The sequence below is a fragment of the Strix uralensis genome, chromosome 3 (assembly GCF_047716275.1).
Source record: "Strix uralensis isolate ZFMK-TIS-50842 chromosome 3, bStrUra1, whole genome shotgun sequence".
Classification (NCBI taxonomy): Eukaryota; Metazoa; Chordata; class Aves; order Strigiformes; family Strigidae; genus Strix; species Strix uralensis.
The window spans coordinates 39766630-39783663 of record NC_133974.1 but is presented as its reverse complement, the minus strand read 5'-3'; the positions used below and the strand labels follow the sequence as shown (position 1 = coordinate 39783663).

The window sequence follows — 17034 nt, the reverse complement described above, 5'->3', positions numbered from 1 at the left end:
CTCATCCCGGAGCATAGACTTGCAAATCTATTGCAAAACTATTTTCTTAACTCACCCTGAGTACATGTAATTCACTGTAGTGCTTTATATTATAGCTTATTAACCAAGCCTGCAAACTGGAAGTATGGGAGAAAGAAGCTGATTTACTGGTCTGAAGACAAGAAGGTCCCAGAGCTGAAGTTCTTTTCTAGATTTCCATAGCTAGTTTCAGCTCCTTTGATCTTAAGTGGCTTGAAGAAGCCACTGAAGAATCAGTTAGCACAGAAATCACTATTACCAGTTTTTAAGTTGCAGAATACTTCCATTATATTGTGTGTGTTTGAAATGCTTACTTTTATACTACAGGACAGTATCTCTGAATATATATTTCAATTTATTTTCTCATAAATTGGATAGGTTGAGAAGCTCAGAACTGAAGCTGGCAATCAGTGTGTGCAACAGAAGAAACGCTTGCAAGACAGAGCAGCAGATGCTAAAAGAATTCAGGATCTTGAACGACAAGTATGCAATAATAGAACTGTGTTTTGTATTTATTTCAGATAATGTCTCTTAAAACACTTATCAGCCCTTTCATAAGGATAAAGCATTGAATGAAGCCCTATGATAAAGTAACTTGTGCTGTGGAACACAACACAAAAAGCTACAATTATTTACTTACAAAGGGCTCTTCTGCTACTATATTCTAATAAGCTATTTACTGATACCCCTTTTAAAATCCTTTAACAGTAAAATACTGTTTTGAGTTTCTTCGAAAGGGGCAAGAGGGAAAAAGCACACAGAAGCTTGCTGTTTATCTTCTAAGACTCCTTTGGCCTATGTTCAGTAATCCCTTAATGCTATGACGAATTTCAGCCAAGTTGATTCAAGAGTAGCAGTTTAAATTTTATTGATCCTACAAGGTTCATGAAAATGAGGAGTGGAGACCTTAAAATCTACATTTCTACTGAGGAAAAGTCAGGTGGAAGTGGGCTTTTCTGAATTTTAGGAGATGGCAGCTGCATTTGGTAGGGAAGTGGGACAAATGGTAAAGAGCCTCTGCAGTGTTCTAATGTGAAGAATGTCTTATCCATAGATAAAAGAGGGGCTTGTTATTAGTATTGCATGCAAGGTGTTAGTTTTATTGCAGCCTCCAAAATAAAAGGCATGTAATCTGTTATTGGGAGAATAATTTCAGTGCTGTTATGAAATATCTCTGTAAAAGTTGGAAACGTAGAATGTGAATGTAAGTCCAGAAAAAAAGCAAATAATTTAACAGCATTGAGCCATATACAAGTGCTAAGAAAGTAAATAAAAGGTCCATTTGACGTAAGACAATCTGAAGACCAGAGCAGTATTTTGTTTAAGATGATATGTAAGTCAATCACAAAGAGATGTTGAGTCTTGCTTTTCTGTAAACAATAACATAAATGTAAACAATGTAAAAAAATTCTCAACGCATGCATCTCTAGTTTTCATTCTTCACCCAGCTTAAATGGGTGACATTTGTTAACATTCTGTCACTTACTTCAGTTCACTTTTCATTAGAACTTCATTCTTTTTGACTTCATTCTGACTTAATTTTCTTTTGATAGATCAGAGAAATGGAAGGAATTCTAAAAAGACGGTATCCAAATTCTTTGCCTGCTTTGATTTATGCTGCTGCTGCTGAGAAAACTAATGATCTTTCAGCTAAAACAAACACAGTTGATTTTTTGGAGAGAAGAATAAAAAAGTTAGAAACAGAACTTGAAGGTAAAGATGATGAAGCTAAAAAAAGCCTCCGTGCTATGGAACAACAATTTCAAAAAATAAAGGTAAAAGTCAGCGGCTTGTTGAGTAGTCTACTCTGTGAATAACAGTCACAAGGGGTCTAACACAGGGTAGTGGTGAAAACTGAAGGCAAAGACCACACTCAAGGGAAAAAATATTGAAAGAATTTATAACCAGAATTTCAGTAGCTTCAGCACCTAAGATAAAAAGAGCATTGAAATTGTTAGAGTAGTATTAAAACTGAGAGAACAAGTTCTTGAGGCATAATAATTTAATTCTTACAGTTAAGATAAGTGGGTTTCATCCTGTGGGTCAGAGTAGCTGCTTACCTAATTCCTTGCTCTACCAAAGGCTGTGGTTTCAAAGGCCTGCTGACTGAGCATTTCTGCGGGGAATGTTTGGGAACACTAAACATTCTATCCAAAAATTATATGATAGCGAGTCTTAAGACTTGTGTTAGGAAACATGGAAGTCTGGCTTATTATTTGAAGGAAAAGGTGAACTGCACAGGTGCTTGATGAGCAGGAAAGGAAAGCATTGGACAGTTGTTCTTCCTTTTCTTCATGTGAATAACTCATCATGCTTTCCTCAGAGGCTATCCAGGCTATTAAGAAGAGTTAGGTTTTCCTCAGCTCATTAGGAAGAAAGATTCTGTGTCTCTCTGAATTCATACTTATATATTCATACTTATAAATAAATAAAAATAAAAAACTGTCCTGTTAAAATTTAAGGCATTTTTTAAAATGTGAAGTAAAACTTTGAGGCATGTGACAGTACTGTTTGCAAACTGACACGTGACATTTTTAAAAAAATAAAGACTTCTTGCTATATTAAAATAAGATGTTACTTTGCCATCTGCGCTGGTAACATCTGAAGAGGACTCAATTATAGAAAAATGAAAGAGTTTCTTGTAAATTTAATTTTCTTTCCTATAGTCACTGCATTAATTGTGAGTAAAGGGTTATTTTGTAGTAAATGTTTTGAGTAATTCTGACTTAAATTTGCTTCATGTAATTTTTTTCACTCACTAATTTCTGAACTGATTGAGTACTGTTGTTAGTAATACTTATGTGTATCCTGTCTTATGAAATCTTGCTTCAGATGTGCAGTAACTTTAAAGAATAATAATAAGAACTAATAATAAAAGTACACTTGAAGAAACTGCTTTTTCTTCCCTCCCTCCCTTAGATACAGTATGAGCAAAGACTTGTAGAGCTTGAGCAACTACTAGCCTACAAATTTATGAGTGAATCACCAAAACTAAATGGTGATAAAGCCAGTTCTACAGAACTTGAACAGGAGCTTCAGAATCTAAAGACGACCCATCAGATCACCATTAAAAACCTCCAGACAGAAATTGAAAACCTTAAAAGTCAAAATTCCCAATTAAAGCTCAAAAGTAAAAAGGATAATAAAGACTTAGAGTCCACAAACTCTCAAATGAAACAAGGTAACACAAAAGACAGACTGTTAAAACTGAATGAAGAACTGGTCACCAAAAATAAAGAAATACAAGACCTTACAAAAACTGTAGAGAAACTTCAAAAAGAAAGGATGGTGATGTTGTCTGATAATAATTTGAGAAACAAACCTGATAATAAGGAAAACTCTACAGAGATCTTGAAAAAGAATACCTCAGCAACAGATAAAAGGAATTCCAGCAACAGTGAGCCCTTTCTAAGCATTTTCAATGATGACAAAATATACCACCCGCATACCTTTTCTGATTCTAATCTCTCGGAAGTTCTGCAAGAAAATGCACAGCTGAAAGAGGAGTTAGAAAGATTGTCTCTAGAAATGAACCAGCAGAGGGTGAAGTCTCAAGCAACACTGGCTTATTCTGAAAATAACATACGAAAGTAAATGCTCAATGTGTTCCTTTAAATGTGTTCCTTGTTGAAATGTTGGCTTATACACGATTGAAGTGACACATTAACTTTTCAGCCATGTGTGAAGCTATCTTATACTTGGCCGATGTTCTCAGTAAACTTCTTTTTTACTGGGGGGGGGCGGCGTTGTTTTTTTGTTGGGGTTTTTTTTTTTGAGCGGTGCATTGTCACAATTATTTCTGCGGGCAAACCTATATTAATCCTTCTTATTAATACTAGAGTTGTCATGGTTTTGAGTAAAAAGATCTCAGTGTAAATTGTTACATCTTAGGTGCTTTGTATTTGTGTTGTATAGCATTAATATTCAGTACACATACTTTCCTTCAAACCGTGCTATGCTTTCAGTGGGATTTACCTGACCAACTTCACCTAGTCTCCCTTAGACCCCTGCATAGTTAAAGTAGAGGAAATTGGCATATTTAGGTTGCAACACGTTCTGTTCTGAAACAGATACCTGAAATAGGACAGCTGCATTATGATTTAAAAGCACCTATTTTCTGTGCTTTTTTTTTGTAAGAACAGCCAAAAAAGATGATTGACTGAGTTTTCTGTATTCTAGCTGCCTCTAGTTAAATGAGGCACACATTCAGCATTGTAGGCTTCCCACCCTGTCATCCCTCCAGAACAGTAGAAGGTAACGGTGGTGCTATCTTGCAAGGTTCTGTTATGAAATTTCAAAGACAAGCCACCTTTAACATTTTTGATATTTGATATGTTCAACTGAGAAACTTTGCCATGTTTTTGAAGAACTGTGTGTAGCTGCTTTACTATTTATTTTCCTCTCACTCTGTTCAGGATACAGGAAGACACAGCAGAATACATTGCATCTCTGAAAGCTTCCCATCAGAGGGAAGTGGAGAAGATTCTTTGCCAGCATGCAAAGGAGCATTCTACTTCTAAAGTAGCTGAACTAAACAGCAGAATTTCAACACAAGAGGTAAGATACAGTAGATACATTCATTACACATAAATATCTGTTAAAGTTACTACTTTCTATATTACTATAAAGTTTATCTTTCTTTGAAGTAGGATCTATTGTTTTAAAAAGGGGCCTGTGCCACTGTATTCACAGAATCACAGAATGGCTGAGGTTGGAAGGGACCTCTGGAGGTCATCTCATCCAACCCCCCTACTCAAGCAAGGTCATCTAGAGCCAGTTGCTCAGGACCATGTCCAGACAGTTTTTGAATATCTCCAAGGAGGGAGATTCCACAACCTCTCTCGGCTTAGAGACCCAAACAAGTGCTTGGTCACCCTAACAGTAAAGTTTTCCTTATGGTCAGACAGAACCTCCTGTATTTCATTTTGTGCCCTTTGCTGCTCCTCCTGCTGCTGGAATCCACTGGAAGAGCTTGGCTCTGTTGGCTCTGTAAACATCGTTGAGATCCCCCTGAGCCTTCTCTCCTCCAGGCTAAACAGTCCCAGCTCTCTCAGCCTTTACTCATATGAGAGATGCTTCACTCTGTCATCATCTTAGTGGCCCTTTGCAGACTCTCTCCAGTAGCTCCACTTCTCTTGCAGTGGGGAACCCAGAACTGGACACTCTACTCCCAAGTGTGGCTTTATGAGAGCTGAGGGAAAGGATGAGCTTCCTCGACCAGCTGGCAGCTCTCATACTAATGCAGCCCAGGGTACCATTAGCCTTTTGTTCAACTTGGTGTCCACCAGGACAACCAAGTCCTTTTCTGCAAAGTTGCTTTCTGGCTGGGTGGCCCCCAGCCTGTCCTGGTGCCTGGGTTGTTCATCCCCAGGAGCAGGACTTTGCACTTCCCTTTGTTTAAGTTCACGAGGTTCCTGTCAGCCCATTTCTCCAGCCTGTTAAGGACCCTCTGAATGGCAGCACAACCCTCCAGTGTATCAGTCACTCCTCCCAATTTTATGTGATCAGCAAACTTGCTGAGGGTATGCTCTGCCCCATCATCCAGATCATTAATGAAGATGTTGAACAGGATTGGACCCAGAACTGACAATTCTACACACCACCCCTCTGAGTTACTGGCCTTCAACTAGACGTTGTTAACACTCATCACGACTCTCTGGCCCAGCCATTTAAGTCAGTTTGCAATCCACCTCACTCTCTGCTCATCCAACCCATACTGCATCAGCTTCTCTGTGAGTATCTTACAGGAGATGGTGTTGAAGGCCTTGCTGCTGAAATCCAGGTAGGCAATATCCACTGCTCTCCCCTCATCTGCCAAGCCAGTCATTTCATCATAGAGTGAATCCATGCTTGCTACTCCTGATCACCTTGTCCTTCATGTGCCTGGCAGGTTTTCAGGATTAGTTGCCCTATCACCTTCCCAGGGATCAGGGTGAGGCTGAGTAGCCTGTACTTCCCTGCGTACTTCTTGCCCTTCTTGAAGGTAGTGACATTTGCCCTCAGCACACATGGTTGCATCCTGTTATGGCCATGTGCAGCTTGCATAAGTATTCCCTGACCAGACCCTCTTCCACCAACGGTGTATCTTGCTCATTCCAGACTTGCCCCCTAGTCTCTGGGGCCTTGGATTCCTGAAGAGCAGTCTTGCTAGTAAAGACTGAGGTGAAGAAGGCATTCAGTACCTCAGCCTCTTCTATGTCCTGGGTCACCAGGACCCCTGCCCCATTCAGCAGCAGACCCACATTTTCTCCAGTCTCCTGTTTGCCACTTAAGTGCTTACAGAAGTCCTTCTTGTTGCCTTTGCCAGTCTCGCCAGATTCAATTCCAAGTGGGTTTCCTAACCACATCTCTGCATGCTCTGACAGTGTCTCTATATTCCTTCCAGATTACCTGTCCTTGTTCCCACTGTCTGTAGGCTTCCTTTTCATATTCGAGCTTTGCCAGGAGTTCCTTGTTCGTCCATGCAGACTTCCTGGCGTTTTTGCCTGACTTTCTGCTTGTTGGGATGGACTGCTCTTGAACTTGGAGGAGGTGATCCTTGAATGTAAGCCAGCTTTCTTGAGCCCCTCTTCCCTCCCAGGGCCCTATCCCAAGGGACTCTTTCAGGCAGATCTTTAAGAGGCCAAAGTCTGCTCTTCTGAAGTCCAGGGCTGTGATCGTGCTTTTCAGCGTGCTCCCTCCTCTCAGGATCCTGAACTCCACCATCTCATGGTCAGTGCAGCCAAGGCTGTCTTTGACGTTCACACCCACAACAAACCCTTCCTTGTTTCTGAGTTTAAGGCCAGCAGAGCACCTCTCCTCCCTGACTCCTCTGTCACTTGAGTTAGGAAGTTGTCATCAATACTTTCCAGGAACCTCCTGGACTGCTTATGCCCTGATGTGTTGTTCCTCCAGCAAGTATTAGGGTGGCTGAAGTCTCCCATGAGGACTTGGGCCTGTGATTTTATTTGTGCATTAAAATTTTGGTAGAAGTTTTACACACAGTGTGAAGGTAGAACTATTGCATTCAGATTATTTCAGAACTTTTTTTAACTGAAGAAAGTAACTTGAAGATTGAGACTTGTTTTTGTATACTATATATGTACATGTGTGCTATTTAACCATCCACGTAGAGGATGGTTAAATAGCACACATGTACATATATAGTATACATGTTGGAGGTAGTATTGTTAATACGTGCATCACTTATAGCTGCAGTACTACAATACTGATTATATTTTTGATGTTTTTTTCCTGCATAGGTTTTTACATGTTGTCATGGGTATTTATGTTAATGACAAACTATTTGTAATCTTTCTGTAGATATTAATAAAACATCTCCAAGAACAAATCAGTGAACAACAGAGACATCAGGAAGCTCTTTTAGTTTCACAGATGCGAGAGGAACTCCTACAAAAAGAGGTATATTTAAATTGGGGTTGGGGGCACCTTATTCTAATAAAGTTTTCACTGTCATCCTTGTAAAGCCTCAAATAATATATAGTAAAATAAGTCTTAGAAACAGTGTCTTTGTCAGTTGCTTCTAGAGAATTATAACTGAGAATGCAATACATTTCTCGTAACGTGAACAAGAGAACAATACAGAAGGTGGAACTTTAACCTCCTCTTTTTTTTTTATTAGTTAGAAATGTCTGACATCTGTATGAAAATTGATCAGCAGGTTAATTCAAGCATTCATAGCCTCTTCTTTGAGAGTTGTGATAGGTAGTATAATAGACCACAGGGCTTTTTTGTTATTAAGAGGATATTTTATTACCATTTTCAAATTCTTTGTTCAGATAAAGCCTTCCCTTTTTCATCCTTCATTGCCATAAAACTGACTCAGGCAATTATATTCTTGGTTTTCTCCTTTGATATTTGTGAAATTTAAGGTCTCTTAAGAAGAGAAGGTTAGTTGTAATAGTTCTTCTGAAATTCGTTGTTTTTTGATGGAGGTATCTAGTTTTTTCCTAATCTTCTACTCTACTAATAGCATATAATATAAAAATTACACTTGTTCATGTTTTCATTTTGGGGTTAATATTGTTTTAAATTGCTGTCTGTCTTTTAGCTAAAGCTTTTTGAACTATTGGCTATGCTTTTGTTGTTCTTGAAGTGCTGTCAATCCTTTTTTCTTTTTTTAATCACCCCCTGTTCAGGAGGAGGATATAGTCTGTTTTACCTTTGTGCCTATGCTTAATTTACCATCTCCTTGATGTATGAAAATTGCTGATTTTGACTTCATTTTGATAATACAGTAATTAATAACTCTTGCAGGTTAAAAAGAATTCTATTCTGTAAGGGACTGAGATCTCCAGACATTTAATCTTGTTTGCTGCCCTTATTTAGAAGAAATGAGAGAAGTATCAATATGTGTTTAGTACATACTTAATATAATTAATCTCACTAAACTCATTCAATATTTATCTTACTGAATAGGTTGTGAAATATTTATAGAAAACTGAGGGTTTGTAGGGAGAGAAGAAAGATCTCCTATTAAGCTCTGTATTTGCAGAATAAAGGCTGAGACTTTTGGTTCACATTATGAATCTAATGATACATGTTGCCTTTCCATACAAAGCTTGTTTTTCTCCAGTGATCTCAGTGTATGTAATACTTCCTCCTGGGAAAACAGGGCAAGAGTATAATGGGACAAATGTTATTAATTTGTTTCTTCTGTGACTGCTTTACAGATTATTGACAGGGATGGTTCAGAGAATGATCTGACCCACGTGTTACGGGCTGAGTTCAAGGGTCTGGCATTTAAGAAAATGTAATGGAGTGCCTTTGTTACAAAAGTCATTGCAAGACTGGACAGAGAGAAATGTCAAAGTAAAGCCTTGCTTTTGTCCTCTAGCAGGACTGCTGCGCTGTTTATAAAATACATTTTAAGCATTAAATGGTTAAATCAGTTGAGCTGAAAAAAGAAGACAACCAAACCTGCTAACGGAATCAGTCATGATAGGGAAAAGCACTACCATTTGTAATAGGATTGAGTCCTCTTTTTAAAATGGTGGTACCTCAAAAAAGGCAAACCTTTTTTTCTGAGGCTCCCTGGAAGATTGTTACTTGAACATGAATTTCAGACATGCTGCTTATGGATGTTTTCCATTAACAATATACTTTTCTTGCATAACAGCTTGCACGTAGCACACCTTTGTATTTAACAAAGTTCTGTTGCTACCAAAATATATGGAGCCCATTTTCTCCTGGGGCTTTTTTCTCCTCATAACACCTTTCCTGCATGAATTTTTCTTGTATTTAATTATGTACTTGAGATCACACATCAGCCCTTCCCTTCAGTGGGGCAACTTAGCAGCCAAGCAGCAGACACTCAGTTTCACAGACCTTATGAAACTAAGTCTTCTGTTCCTCTGACAGATGTGGCTGAAATTGGCCCACAGCTTCAAAGCTGCTAGAGTAATGGACAGGCAAAAATATAGTAACGTAGGCCTTGTTATTTGTCGCAGAGGCTTACAAAGTGAAATTATGCAGGTGACAAACTCAAAGGAAATTTATTCTAACCAAAATCGTTTAACAGGTGATAAACTAGGAATGAAGTTTGTTCTAATGAAAATTATTTATCACTCCAACAAACATTAGTAAATTACAGGTTCAAGATGCCAAACAAAATTAATACTACACAACTGACTTAAGAATTCTTAAGCTTTCACAATGATGATCCAAAATGTGCGTATCACCTATAAGATGAGGGCTCTCAACCTCGAGGAGTTACCTTGGGCGGCATCCTGACCCAAGGGGAGAGTCCCTGCCTGCGGACCCGCTGCTCTGGGGAGGACTGGCTCCACTTGCCCTCTGGCAGGACTCCATTTATACCCTTAGTCAGATCTGATCTGTGGTTGTATATGGTCAGTGGTCTAGAAACTTCTCTCGACGGAAGTGTTTCATTGGCTGAGGGTCTTGCCTATCAAGCAAAGCACGTATGTGACAGTTGTCACTAGGGAGAGCTGTGATTCATGGGTCGAGAGGTTTCTAGTGTTGTCGGGGAGGGTGCACCTGCCACATTATTTTAGAAAACCACAAGAAAAATGGCAATAATAGTAAGCCATCTTGGAGTCACTTCTCAGTAAGAGTGACAACACCTTATGAAGGTGCAATGCTACTTGAATTCAACAGCAGAGCCCCAAGGATGGCTGAGTGCTTGAAGAGGGTTAGCAGTTCTCAAATATATTGGGTAAGGGGAGCCAAAGGTTGTAATAAAGGATAAAGACTTCAAAGCTTTCACTTTAGTTTACTTATACACATTAAGTGGCCAAAAAAGACTTAGGATATTAAATGAAGAAATATCAAGTTACTTAAAATAGGCAAAGAATGAGAATAAAGCAGTAGGGCTTTATAAGAAAACTTACCTGGATTCCTGGAAGATTAGGAAATTAGTTGTAAGTCATTGGTAGAGTTGATTTGACCTGGCAATTATTAGACCAAAGAGGGGGTTGTATTCATGTCAGTTAGCAGTGTGTCTTTTCTTAATTTATTCCTTAGAAATACACTGGCACATTTTCTATTTGATCTTTATCCAGGGTGTGAGAAGGGATTGTGTAAGAACATCAAATCATAATATTCTCTATTAATTTTTTAGTACGTTTAGAAGTATAAAAATTGACTGTGAATAGTCACTTCATAACATATTTTGAGCAGGCTTGGATTTATCAAAAAGGACTAGATTTTCATATCCTCAAGCCACTTCTTACAAATGAAAGATCCTAATCTAAGTCCCTGAGCGCTTGTTTAAGCTTTTGAATAAAGGCGATTTCTCTTTTATGTCTTCCTTTCTGCAGCTTTTGAATAGAATGATTAAACAATGCAAATACACTTGGAAAGGAATCTGCTTTATACTCTGCTTAACACAATGATAACAATTTTCATCAATTCTCTCAAACTGTAGGTGACAAAATTGTTGGAAGAACTGAGAGAAGCTAAGGAGTGCCAGAGTCCTGAAATGAAACACTTTTTGTGCCTGGAAAAGAAAATCAAGCATATAGAGACCAGACATGCAGAAAGAGAACAAGAAATTCAAAAGGTACACCAGAGTATATCTGCGTTTACTTCCCAAGAGCAATATATCAGTTTAACTGTAATTTTGGTACTTGCACAAGCTCATTCTGTTCCCCTGCAGTGTGAGCTAGTACTTTTTGGTACAGCCATGGTTTTGCCTTTGGTGCCTGCTGATACGAGTGAATGTAGATGCAGTCCTAGTCAGCACGTCCTTGCCGTGGTAGTTAAGATTACTTGTGCATGACGCACATATCGGGTGCGTAACCTCCTCGCTACCTGATCTAAGGAGGCCTTGCTTTTGCAGAGGGTCGGACCACATGACCTCCGGAATTCCCTTGTATCATGTGGTTACTTCATGTTTCAAATACACGACGAAAGCTAGCTATTGAAACACTGACGAGTTTGTAATGTGGGGTTTGTTAAGCAATATTTCTCAGCTGAACTCTAGTTTTTGTTTTCTAGTCCTAAAATACCCATTCAGAAAAGCTGCATTAAAAGTATAGACAAATCTTCTAGCAGCCTACCACATACTGGTTTTAATACCCGAAAATGACAAAAAAAAAAGCCTTTACCCTCCACAAACTAAAAATTTGGTATTTTGAAGGTTTGGATCTTTGTGATACAGCTTCTTGTAGCTGACGTTTGTATCCCTTGAATGAGTGAAACAACTTTGCACTGATTTTTTTCATCTTATTTTACGTCATGGCTTCCATCCTAATTTTTCATCTGTCGAGGGAGCTTCTATCATCTGGAAACAGTTTACTAGTTCATACAGATTTTTTTTCTCAACACTTTCATCACTTAAATATACGACTGTGTCTTTCTTTAATGTTTTAACTTAGGTTTTACTTAAATACATAAAGTCAAAGAAGGGGATTTGGACTGGAAGATCATCAGACCCATAGTAGTTCCTAGTTTGTAGAGCTTGTTCTATGGTTTTGAAACCAGATCTCAAGGAATACACTTTTATGTACAGAACTGTTCATGGTAGAAGGTTTTATTCTCATACATTTCTACATCAGATATTTAATTTTCTTTAGAAAAAGAGCTGTGTATAAAACAAGTCACTGGATTAAGAACAAACCCTGCCAACACTGATGATGTTATTATTTTGGTTCCCATTCTGTCCTGCTAATGGCAGCTGTAGTAGTTACTTTTTTGCTATTCATTTGCTTTCATATTGTACCGGGTCTGGCTGAGCCAGAATTGGTTTTCCCCTGTAGCAGCCCTCGTGGTGCTGTGTTTTATGTTGGGAGCTGGCAGGGTGTTGATAGCACACTGGTGTTGTGGCTACTGCTGAGTAGTGCTTACACAGCACCAAGGCTCTTTCTGACATTTCCCCCCCCACAGTGGGACGGGGTGGGCAAGATCTTGGGAGGGGACACAACCAGGACAGCTGACCCGAACTGACCAAAGGGATACTCCAGACCATATGACGTCTGCTCAGTATAAAGCTGGGAGAAAGGAGAAAGGGGGTGGGGTCACCCTTGGTCCTCTGAGGCAACCACTATGTGTATTGGAGCCCTGCTTCTGAGAAGGCCCGACATCGCCTGTTCATGGGAAGTAGAGAATAAATCTGTTTTCTTTTTTTTGCTTCCGTGCACGGACCTTTGCTTCGCTTTGCTTATATTAAAACTGCTGTTGTTTTACCCACAAGGGTTGGTTTTTTTTTTCTTATCTTATTTTCTTTCCCCTCTTTGCCCTGTTGAGAAAGAAAGGGGAAGGGGGGGATGTGATAGTGACTTGGTGGGTACCTGGCATTTAGCCAAGGTCAAACCACCACACACATGAAGTGAGAATTTCTTTATCATTTCTGTAAAGTGTCTGCTGCTGTCTAGTCCATGATCTGTCTCCACTGAATTCATTACCTGACCTATAGTATTTACTAAGATGTTTTGTAATGAATTGTAAAAAAACAGAAATAGTAGTATATATAATAATTACTTCTAAGTAGTAGCACCAGGAAAGATGAAATTAGCCTTGTTATGTATTAAGCTTTGGGTTTTGTTTTGCACCTTTAATCATCTGCAGTGGGGCATCAAACAGTCCCCCAAGTGAAGGACAATGAAATGAACTAATTACTGAACAAGGAAATAACAGATTAGTATCAAACTACAAATACAATAAATGTGGCCTTAAGTGATAGAGCTTTCCTTAAAGAATCTGTTACAATTAATAGTGGTGTGGAGATTTTGATACCTTGTGACACTTTATTTTTGGGTAATTTAATAGAATTATGCCTTGGATTCATGTCAAAATTAATTCAAATTTTTATCTGCAGCAGCCTCAGACCTTTGTGACTAAAGCATATTTTCTGATAATTCATAGAACTTGTGGTTTTTAAAAGTACAGTAGTAGCCCAGAACATGTCATTCAGCTTTGGTATGTTTCTCTTGCAGAGCATTCTTTTAATTAACACATTGAAATGGCAATTTAAAAGGTTCGCTTTGATTATAGAGGGTTTTATGTTGTATGCTCAGCTTTGTCATAAATATTCAAAACCTTCAATTGCTGCTTTCGAGACAGTAAGTTAAATTCTCTCGAGGCTCATTAGTCAATAATGGATTCTACCCTTCTGTCATTAATGTGACTATTTAAAGGAAATCATTGCTATCAGAATGATTTTTGTAATATTCATAATAAATCGTTTCCACTTAACGTGGGCACTGGGCTTTGAGACTGAGCATCAAATACAATGAAGTGGCATATTTTTGCAGAGGGGCAGCACTGGCTGAGTATTTGACTAGGAAGTCACAATGCTGTCTTGCTTCTAATTCGCAGGCAACCCAACTAACACAACATATTACTGAAGCAAGGCAAACCCGTGAGGCTGAGCGGTGGCGAAGACTGGCACAGTGGAAGACTCAAGAGCTGGAGAAATTTCGAGTGGAATTGGATTCAATATTAGATGTTTTACGTGAACTACAGAAGCAAGGGGTGGTTATTCCTGCACCTAATTGCAATGGAATCAGCATAACAGACAGCTGTTGGAAGACATGATTACGTAGGACTCGATTACAGAAGCAGAATTTTAATATTCAAAGCTATAATACAGAAAATATTAAAAATCATTAATGTAACACTCATAAATTGAATTACATTCTGATCTTATCTGGAATCTTGCTTGTCCAAAGGTAGATTTGCATTGAGCAACACCACAGTCGTATATTTTGCTAGTAATAAAGTTACATGCAACTTTTTAAAAATATTGGGAATATTGAGGTTGTTCCATAAATTCGATTGCCATTGAAAAGTTGTATTTGATGCTTTTTCAAATAGTGCAGAACATGCCTGAATACTTTTAACTTTTTTTTATAACTTGTCTTCTAGTGATTCCTCTGTGAACAATTTGAGTAATATGCTGTTTGGCTTGTATTTTTAGTGTATAGAGATTATTTTTCATTCAGTAGGGCATGAAAATCCTCTTTTTCCAACATTTTTTTTCTCCCTCTAATTCATAAAATGTTTCTTCCCTTTCTTTTAAGAACCCTTTTAACTTTGTGAACGATTGGAGGGCTGGAGCAGAGCAGGCGTTCTCTGGTGATGCTGAAATTCAAACTAGACCTTCCTTTGCAGATATTTCCAGCTGTGCTGGTAAGAATGATGGCGGAGTGGTCTAGCTAAATTGTTATGGGGCAGAGATGAAAAAAGCCTATAAAATACAGTGTGAGAATAGTTATTAGGATTCCCTTTAAAAGGGAAGGCTGCATTGAGTAAGATTTTTACACTAGGCTATTCTGGATCTGACATAGCAGTATCTTTATAGATGATCTTGACAGAACAAAGAGTCCAATCAAATGTGAAGACAATGTACTATTGCTCAGAGTGCAAGGATATGGTAGCGGGCAAATTTAGAGTTAAAATACTGAGCAAGCTGGAAAAGAGGCCAAAACAAAAAAAAACAAACACCTATAGTCCTCAGGAGTGACAAAGACGACGAGTATGCTTAAGCAGGAATAATCCATTACCCAAGTACCGAATGGGGATGTAACTTTCAGCTCAACTGCCAGGCACCATAGTGGGTATCAAGCTGAATGTTAGAGACCATTGCCTTCTCCTGCTCCTCTTATGCCCTGCTAGAGTTACACACCTAAGTGTAGAGCCTGTAAGATACTAGGTAGCATAGAAGCAATTCCTCCTGCATCACTAACATGTGACCTAGTGTGCTAAGCTTTTGGTCCCTTGTTGCAAGGAAGAGATGACTAACTGGAGGGAAAAGAATGATCAGCACTCTAGAAAATGTAGCCTTAACGAACCACTGAACCCCCTGAGGTTGCCCTGCTCCAGTGAGGAGGCTGGGGAGGGAAGATGAGGATGGCTATATTACACTGGTCTTGTATGAAAAACCTGCTGCTAAAAGGATAGAAAAAGGAGAAGCAGTAAGTCAAATTAAAGATAATTCCAGATAGAGAGCTATTTGGGGGCTGAAAGGACAGGTTTTTCAAACAAATCAGTAAATCATTACTTTGAAGTCTCAACACTGCAAGTCCTTAAGAATTCCATAGCACATATTAAGGTTGTAGCTTAATCAACTGTACTTATTTAGGGCAAAGAGAAGATAAAAGCCAGAATGTATCGCTGTAGTAGTGGTTGAAGCTAGCATTTAAGTCAAATGTGAAATAGTTCAGGCCAGTGTGTATGTATCTACGTCTTCTGGCTTCTTCAAGGGCCAGCAGTAAATGTGCATTTTGTCTTATACAAGCATGTGACTGAGCATGCATAAAGAACAAAAGAGTAAAACAAATTATAATGTATAGGCACAGAGTAACTAAGTGCAGGGATTATTTTTTTTTGAGCACACAAAAACACTGAGTGAGAGTGTATACACATATATAGAGATATAAAAAAAGGATGGTCAGTTGGTAATTAATATGGTAATCTTGATTGTTTCATATGCAGATATTTTCAGTATGGATGTTTTGTCCCCCAGTAATGAAGTATTGGTCTGTATTCATAAAATATATAAACACAATAATGCTTTGTATATAAAATATCAGCTGTGTGTAAATATGTTGTATTTTCTTGATTTGGGACTGTTTTGCAAATGAAAAAGATAAACAGTAAGTTGAAATTACTGAATTTTATTTCCTGTACAATTTGCTATATGTGTAACACTGTAGTAAAGTGTGTGTTACCTGAAGTGAGATTTTTTTAAATTACAGCAACCTGTGTGTTCCCAGAAAGTTGCCCAGGATGGGAAGGCCTAGGGAAAGCATTTCTGGTTGCTAGAAACTCTCCCTCTCAGGTCTTCAGGAAGGGGTTGCCTTAGTGTTCGTGTGGTTCATTCAAACTCTTTTTAAAACTCTTATATTCACTTCTCAGCAAATGCTGGTATCTTACACAGTTTGAATCAAATTTCAAATTAAATTCTCTGAGTCTATTTTACTGACCAGGGATGGTATTATTTACCAGTACTGTAAGCTATAATTTGGTTTATACTGTGTTCTCACATATATTTATGTAGTTGTACACTCACTGAAGCACAGTCTTTAGTTTTTAGGCATTTACCATAAAGTGGGCAGCCCACACCGTAACAGACTTACCTCTGGTCTTGAATGGCTGCAGTAATGGTGTTCTTTTGAGGGAACTAAGCAGAGAAGTTAAAACCTGGACCTTAGTTACTAGTTCTTGACTTTCCAGCAGTCTTAACAGCACAGAAAGGGGAAAATACCCTGGAATGGAACAAAGGCTAATAAAGAGGTCAGTAGCTTTTACTGTATTCCACTGAAGATTTTAGTGGGATCTTTCAGAGTATTAGAATTATATACTCCTTGTATATTTTTTCCTCTTATACTAGTTCAACATGTATTTCCAGGAGGCATTACAATGGATTAAAACAATCTTAAACATCCTTTCTTTGAATCATTGCTGTATGTTTAGCTGGAATTCGTTTACAGCAAAGCAGCTGGAGTGTAATAATTTGAATTGTCATGTTGGAAGCTTTTAGGAAATCAAGTGAGCAGCTGGCTGGGTGACTCGGTGACCTACATTACAGAGAAGACATTTGCTTCAAGAGAGGAA

At 38.5% G+C, this 17034-nt stretch overlaps 1 protein-coding gene across 16 annotated transcripts in view; it reads left to right on the top strand.

The window, feature by feature from the left end:
• Positions 1–16864, top strand: part of CEP162 (centrosomal protein 162) — a 51477-nt gene extending 34613 nt beyond the window's left edge. For all 16 annotated transcript variants that reach the window (XM_074861977.1, XM_074861984.1, XM_074861978.1 and 13 more), the window contains 7 exons: positions 397–501; positions 1572–1793; positions 2938–3608; positions 4434–4575; positions 7321–7419; positions 10904–11038; positions 13795–16864. In XM_074861977.1, the coding sequence (XP_074718078.1) occupies positions 397–501; positions 1572–1793; positions 2938–3608; positions 4434–4575; positions 7321–7419; positions 10904–11038; positions 13795–14013 (1593 nt within the window). In that variant the 3' untranslated portion in view covers positions 14014–16864. The remainder of the gene's footprint in view (positions 1–396; positions 502–1571; positions 1794–2937; positions 3609–4433; positions 4576–7320; positions 7420–10903; positions 11039–13794) is intronic.
• Positions 16865–17034: the final 170 nt, after the last annotated feature.